This window comes from Dipodomys ordii, unplaced genomic scaffold (assembly GCF_000151885.1).
Source record: "Dipodomys ordii isolate 6190 unplaced genomic scaffold, Dord_2.0 Scaffold54, whole genome shotgun sequence".
Lineage (NCBI taxonomy): Eukaryota > Metazoa > Chordata > Mammalia > Rodentia > Heteromyidae > Dipodomys > Dipodomys ordii.
In genome coordinates, this window is record NW_012267270.1 from 4,743,159 (window position 1) to 4,750,540 (window position 7,382).

Below are 7,382 nucleotides of genomic sequence, written 5' to 3' on the forward strand. Positions count from 1 at the left end.
AAAATGAGATACACTACTGCTATTCAAAGCCCCAGTCCAAGCAGGGCGCCAGTGGCAAACACCTGTAATCCTAGCTACTCGGGAGGGTGAGATCTGAAGATTGTGATTCAAAGCCAGCCTGGGGTCTTATCTCCAATTAACCACTAGAAAACCAGAAGTCGTGTTGTGGCTCAAAGTGCTAGAGCTTTGAGCTGAAGAGCTGGGGGACAGCACCCAGGCCCAGAGTTCAAGCCCTATATACAAACAAACAAAAAACCCTATAAAAAACTCAAATTCACATTGAAGTTAATGGATTAATAAAAAAAAAATGGAAAGCTGGATGTTGATGGTTGGTGCCTATAATCCTAATTCTGAGGATCTGGGTTCCATGCTAGCCCAGACAAATCTGAGCCTCTTATGTCCTATTATCCAGCAAAAATCTAGAAGTGAAGATGTGTCTCATGTGGTAGAAAGCTATCTATGCTTTCACCCTCGACTGAAAAAGCTAAGAGCACAAGTCCAGAATTCTGGCAAGTGAGTTCCTGAGTTCATTCCCAGTAATTAAAGGGGGAAGAAAAAGTTGAAAAAGACGACACACTGAGGGGAGAGACCCCAAAGCCTAACTCCTCCGAATAGCTAAAGTACCATTTACCCAAACAATTCCAGGAAATGGAAACATGTTTTTGTTATTGGTGTTTTTGCTTTGTTGCTGTCTTTGTGGTTTTTTTTATTGGGAGGGGTTGGTAAAGGAATATGAAGGGTGAACAAATGCAGTCACTGGATTCAATATACAATATGTAAAAAAATGAACTATGAACTCCAGATCTTTTCTTTGTTGCTGCTCTCTCTTTCCTTCCTTTCTTCCTCTTTCTTTAGTCAGTTGTGGGGCTTAAACTCAGGGCCTGGGCACTGTCCTTTGAGCTATTTTGCCACAGCTCCATTTCCAGCTTTCTGATGGCTCATTGGAGACGAGACTCATGGACTTTCCTGTCCAGACAGGTTTTAAACCCCAATCCTCAGATTTCAGCTTCCTGAGTAGATAGGATTACAAGTGTTAGCCATCAGTTCCTGGCATTACTTTCTCTTTTGTCTTGTTTGTTCATTCATCTGTCTTTAGGAGGACAAATATGGGCCCAAAAATAGAAAGAGGGTGAACAAATGCAGCAGTGGTACTCACTAGACATTGTGCTGAAAATGAATTATGCAACTTGTGGGTGGGGATAGGAGGGGAAAACTGGGAGTCAGAGGAAGGGGTGACATTGTTGAAAAAGTTATCAACTGGGCTGGGAAGGTGGCTCAGTGGTAGAGTGTTTGCCTTGCATGCATGAGGCCTTGGATTCGATTCCTCAGCACCACATAAGCAAAAAAAAAAAAAAGCCAGAAGTGGCACTGTGGCTCAAGTGGTAGAGCGCTAGCCTTGAGCTGAAGAGCTGAGGGACAGTGCCCAGGCCCAGAGTTCAGGCCCCACGACTGGACCCAAAAAAAAAAAAAGAAAGAAAGAAATAGTTGGAATGAGCCAAGCACCGGTGGCTCACACCTGTAATACTAGCTACTCAGGAGGCTGAGATCTGAGGATCATTGTTCAAAGCCAGCCCAAGCAGGAAACTCTGTTCAACTCTTATCTCCAATAAACCACTCAGGAAATCGGAAGTGGTGCTGTGGCTCAAGTGGTAGAGTGCTAGCCTTTCGCTGAAGAGCTCACGTACAGCACCGAGGCCCAGAGTTCAAGCCCCATCATAGACAAAAAAAAAAAAAAAAAAGGAAAGAAAGAATTAGGATGGGGCTGGGAATGTGGCTTAGTGGTAGACTGCTTGTCTAACATGTATGAAGCCCTGAGTTTGATTTCTCAGTACCACATAAACAGAAAAAGCCAGAAGTGTGCTGTGGCTCAAGTGGTAAAGTGCTGGCTGGGCTCCCAGTGGTTCATGCTAAAATGCTAGCTACTTAGGAGGCTGAGATCTGAGGATTGCAGTTTGAAGGCAACTAGGGCAGAAAAGTCCCTGTGAGACTCTTATCTCCAATTAACCACTCAAATACTGGAAGGGGAGAGAGGGATTATCTCATGCCTATAATCCTAGCAACTCAAGAGGCTGAGATCTGAGGTTCACAATTCAAAGCCAGCTTGGGCAGGAACATCTGTAAAACTCTTATCTCCAATAAACCACTCAGAAAACTGAAAGTGGTGCTGTGGCTCAAGTGGTAGAGCACTTGCCTTGAGCTGAAGAGCTGAAGGACAGCGCCCAGGCCCAGAGTTCAAGCCCTACAATGGACAGGAAAAAAAAAAAAAAGAAAAGAAAAAGAAAAATAGTTGGGTTGCCTTCAAGCAGCTCAGCGCAGTGTGGAAGGCAGAGTTGGCGAGTGGAAGACAAGGCCCAAAGAGAGACCAAGGAGAGAGACGAAGGCGCACTCACGATGACACGGGCAGCTCCAGCTGCGCCATCCCGCAGTGCCACTCAACACCGGGAGGGAGGCCCTGCACACTGTCCTCCCACATCCTACTGGGGCCAGCCAAAAATAGCCCATTCCCTGTGGACACCTTCTGAAGGAAAGGCCAGGCATGAGAAAACTTCATGTAACAAACTTCCTGCTGCCCCCACACTGGCCAGAAGGCAGCAGGCTCAGTTCCAAGCAGCTTCTTCTCAATGCCGCTCAGGGTCCCCACTGTCCACTAGCTCTGGCCCGACTCTAGCCAAGATGTCCCCAGTTCAGTTCCCTGGAGGTCTGTGGAAGTGCCTGTCACTCTTCTGCCCCAATCCCGATTAGCTGCCACCTCTCTGTGTTCGCCACACACGCTGGGGGGGAGTGGTGAGCAGGCAGCACTCCCTCCTTTGTTCCCCATCACTAGAAGCTCGCAGATGCTGCGACTCTCCCCTTACGGAGGTGTAACAGGGGGCACCACCTCCCCATCTCCCCATGTGCTGGTCATTCTTCCTTGTTATTATCCCCTGGCTCCAACTTTCAGACGCTGGCTTAAATCCCAGCTTTCTGAGAGTGCTTCCTGGGACACCCCACCCCATTTCCCCTCCATCCTAACCCAGAGAGCACAGGTTTGTCATTGACACGTCTGCTGTCTCTCTCCCAAAGGAAAAAATCCCAAACTTAGGGATCTAGCCTGTTCACTTCTTCCTAGATACTTAAGGGCAGGCGCAGGTCTGATTCTCCTGTCTATGCCTCAGACCAGTTAGAAGACCAGAGCCAGGATGCTGTGTGGAGCTCCAGAGTGATGGGGCAGACACTAAGCACCTGCTGTGTGCCCAGCTCTGCAGAGCAATGGGCTGGGAAGGTAGCTCAGAGATAAGAGTGCTTGCCTTGCATGCATGAGGCCCTGGGTTCTATTCTTCAGCACCACATAAGCAGAAAAAGCCGGAAATGGCGCTCAAGGCTATTTAGCCTTGAGCTAAATAGCTGAGGGACAGTGCTCAGGCCCAGAGTTCAGGCACCATGACCGACCAAAAAAATAAAATAAAATAAAAACGCCAGAAGAGCTGGGCACCAGTGACTCATACCTACAATCCTAGCTACTCAGGAGGATCGCCATTCAAAGCCAGTCTGGGTAGAAAAGTCCATGAGTGGCGCTGTGGCTCAAGCGGTAGAGCCCTCACCTTGAGCTGAAGAGCTCAGGGACAACACCAGGCCCAGAGTTCAAGCCCCACGACAGACACAAAGACACACAGACACACACACAAAATAATGTAACTGTACTGAGCATGCATAAACATATTCTTCAGCCAGGCGCCGGTCTCTCAAGCCTGTATTCCTAGCTATTCAGGAGGCTGAGATCTGAGGATTGCCGTTCAAGGCCAGCCCAGGCAGGAAAGTCTGTGAGACTCTTATCTCCAATAAACCACCAGAAAACCAGAAGTGGTCCTGTGGCTCAAGCGGTAGAGCGCTCACCTTGAGCTGAAGAGCGCAGGGACAGTGCCCAGGCCCAGAGTTCAAGCCCCACAACTGACAAAAAACAAACATATTCTTCATGTCATTATTCCTAAACAATACAGTTTAATTACTGTTTACACAGGTTTTATAATTCATCCAGAGACATTTAAAGACTACAGGACTTTAAAAAAAAAAGCACAGGTCTCTTGCTTTGATCCCTACCACAAAATAAAGACCATAGGAGGATGTAGGTCATACGCAAATACTCCGCCATGTTATATGAGAAACCTGAACCTCTGTGGCTTTGGTTTTGTCAGGAGTCCAGGACCCAATCCCCACAAACAGCGGGGAACTGAGCAATGCGCTTTAAACTCTTGGTCTCTCTGGTGTCCTATGAAGCTGGCACTGTTACAGGGCTGAGCCAGGTTTGTACCTAAAGGGCCTAACTGCACAGTTCTTGTTTGTCTTCAGAGGGTCCCTGAAAAGTGGGATGGGGCACAGAGACAAGGAATGCAGGGCGAAGCCCAAGTGAGTTGGGGCACTCACCTGAATCTCTTCCAGGAAGAGGTTGGTCTCCACAAAGCGGTTGTTCATGAAGCCATTGGGTGCCCGGCAATTCTGCAGAAAGCGGGCCGGATTGGGACGCACCTTGGGGTTGGCTCCTACCAACTCACAGTAATGGGGTACCAGGGATTTGGGGATCTGTAAGGGAAGGCTCAGTATCAGGGAAGAGATGGAGGGAGGAAGACGGCAGGAAAAGCATGTGGTGGAGCGATTAGGGGCTGAATGCTTACCTTCCCAGGGTTGCGGAGGGCAGCTGCCCGAGGTAAGGGCCCATTGAAGACTTCCCAGATGAGGCAGCCCAAGCGCCACATGTCTGCTGACCTGTGGCAATAACCCCACCTACTCAGGGACCCACACCTACAAGTGCCAGTCTCCAACCAGGCAGCCGCTACACGGCAGGCCTGCAGCTAACCCGTCAACCCGAAGCAACTGGTTTCCTTCATCCCGTTTAACAGGGTGAGCCAGGCACCGGTGTGGCTCATGCCTGTAATCCATGCTACTCAGGAAGATGAAATCTGAGAATAGTGGTTCGAAGCCAGCCCAGGCAGGAAAGTCCATGAGACTCTTTATCTCCAATTAACCACCAAAAGCCAGACATAGAGCTGTGACTCAAAAAAGGTAGAGCACTAGTCTTGAGGGAAAAAATTAAGGAACAGCACAGCACCCAGGCCCTGAGTTCAAGCCACAGTACCACCACAAAAAAAAAAAAGGAACTAAGGATCAGAGAAACAAGAACATGTATCCCTGGTCAAAAGGCTTTCAATATTCAGAACCATCTAACCCTGAGGCCTGCATCCACTCTGCCCTACAGCTGTGAGAACTGGGGAAAAGGCCCCTCTCCTAAAACCCTGTTCCCTCCCCAGCCAGGCAGGAAGGGGCAGCAGGAAAGTGCCAGCTAGTATAGGGGTACAAAGATGCAGGAACCTCCCGAACACCCACCACTTCTCTCTGACGGCTCTGCCACTGCTGCCAGCCAGTTCTGGGGGATCATACTGCTCAAGCTCAGGGATTCCCTTGCGTGGGGGTCCCCCACCATTGCCTTGGGCTGAGTACATGTAGTCCAGGCCCCCAAGTTTCCACTCGCCCGCTCGGTCCACGAACACGGCAGCCATGCAGACGTTGTTGTGAATGAGGTTGCAGTCATTGACCAGGAAGCTGAGCGCTTTCAAGATCTGGTGCAGCCCCCAGGACAGCTCCTGCTCCTTCAGGCCACCAGCTTCCACCCGGGCCTTGAGGTACATTCCCAGGGGGGTCACAGCCTCTGTCACTACATGGAGGCACTTTTCTGTCTGGGGAAGGAGATGGGGTATCAGGGCAGGGATGAGGACACCAGGGAGGAGGAAGGGAGCTAGTGAAGCAGAAACCAAATGGGGGTGCTGACATCCATGGATGGACAGAGACAGGCTGAGAGGCAGGAGGTGAGAGACGAGAGATGGGCAGTCTGGCAAGCAGATACCTCCAGCCCATCGATGTAGGCCAGGATGTTGGGGTGCCTGAGCGTTTTGAGGCGCTTGAAGGCAGCTTTGGCCACCTGGGTCTGCTCCTCCGAGCCGGGCTTCACGTCATACACGAAGATGGACACTGGGCTGCCTGTGGCCTGGGGGAGGACAGGGCGGCCGAGGGGCTTGGGATCAGATCGTCCTCTCGACCGGGCCTGGGTCTCACCGGCCCCCCATCCAAGCGGAAGGAACAGGCTGCCCGCCGGCCTCTTCCCAGGTCAGCCCTTAGGAGCATAACCGGGCCCACGTGACCCCAGGTCTGCCGGCCCTTCGGTCCCTCAATCCTTCCTCCCGCCACGTCGGCAGTGCCCGCCCCCTCCCCGGCCCGTTGCCCCGGAGCCCCGGTCGCCACGTCAGGCCAGGCGCGACGCGGCGGGGCCGGCGACGCGGACTAGGCAAGGCCGAGGTCGGCCGCGGCCTGTGGAGCGGCGCCAAACCTCACCTTCTTGCGGCCTCGGTGCAGGACCCAGGGCCCTGGTGAGCTGCCCTCGGGGGGCTCCGGGCTGAGCTCGAACGGGAAGTCCCGGACTGGGTCCCGCGCAAAGAACCACATCGTCCCGGCCGCCGCGGCGGGCTCGGGCGCCTCAGCTCCGGGTCCTCCGGCAGCCCGAGCCGGGGCGGGGATGGGCGGGGCTCTGGGGCTGAGAGATGGGCGGGGTCCTGCCTGAAGGGGCGTGGCCTCTGGCGCTGGGAGATGGGCGGGTCTGCTCAGTTGTGGGCGGGACCTGGCCGGAGATGGGCGGGGCCTGAGGTGGGGTAAAGCGGGGTTGGGGCGGGGTAGATCAACACAACAGTAGACTGACTGCTCTGGCGGGTCACCTAAACTACTGTCTTTATATAAAAGGGGCGTGGCAGAGTCCATCTTTCTTTGTAAGGATAAAAGCTTGAGAAGGAACGGACGAGAATGCCACTGGTAGGCAGGCCTGGTTGAATCCCGATTCAGTCCCTCACTGGCTGTGGGAACTCAGGAAGATCCTGGGTCTTCGTGGGGTCTTCCCCTATCTATCAGATGACCCAGAACAGCCACACTGCAGATCCTTCCTATCTTTGTCTAAGTTAACTGTGGAGCTGGGCACGGTGGCTCACGCCTGTAATCCTATTGGCTCAGGAGGCTGAGGTCTGAGGATGATGGTTCGAAGCCAGCCAGAGGAGGCAATCCGTGAGCCTCTCATCTCCAATCAACCACAAAAAGCCAAGCTGTGGCTCCAGTGGTGAGAGTGCCATCCTTGAGCAAAAAAAACTAAGGGATAGCCCCTAGGACCTGAGTTCAAGACCTAGTACCGGTGCACACACCAGTACTACAGGACGGTCATGCAGAGGCAGTGTCAGACAGTGTGGGCTGTACAGCACACCTTAGGAATCTCAGCTAGAGCTCAGTACGGTGGCACACACCAGTCACAGTAAATGGGGGAGGAGAGTTGCCAGTTTGATTCCAGCCAGGGCTACATAGTGAGATCCTGTTTC

At 52.4% G+C, this 7,382-nt stretch overlaps 1 protein-coding gene across 2 annotated transcripts in view; it reads right to left on the reverse strand.

Moving 5' to 3' along the window:
* Scyl1 (SCY1-like 1 (S. cerevisiae)) overlaps positions 1-6,535 on the reverse strand; it is a 21,514-nt gene extending 14,979 nt beyond the window's left edge. Inside the window, exons 1-5 of one of the 2 annotated variants that reach the window (XM_013020917.1) lie at positions 6,361-6,535; positions 5,876-6,016; positions 5,359-5,708; positions 4,650-4,740; positions 4,402-4,557 (exon numbers count right to left, since the gene is read on the reverse strand). In XM_013020917.1, the coding sequence (XP_012876371.1) occupies positions 4,402-4,557; positions 4,650-4,740; positions 5,359-5,708; positions 5,876-6,016; positions 6,361-6,471 (849 nt within the window). In that variant the 5' untranslated portion in view covers positions 6,472-6,535. The remainder of the gene's footprint in view (positions 1-4,401; positions 4,558-4,649; positions 4,741-5,358; positions 5,709-5,875; positions 6,017-6,360) is intronic. The other variant, XM_013020918.1, reaches the window with a different exon arrangement.
* Between the last annotated feature and the right edge of the window lie 847 nt (positions 6,536-7,382).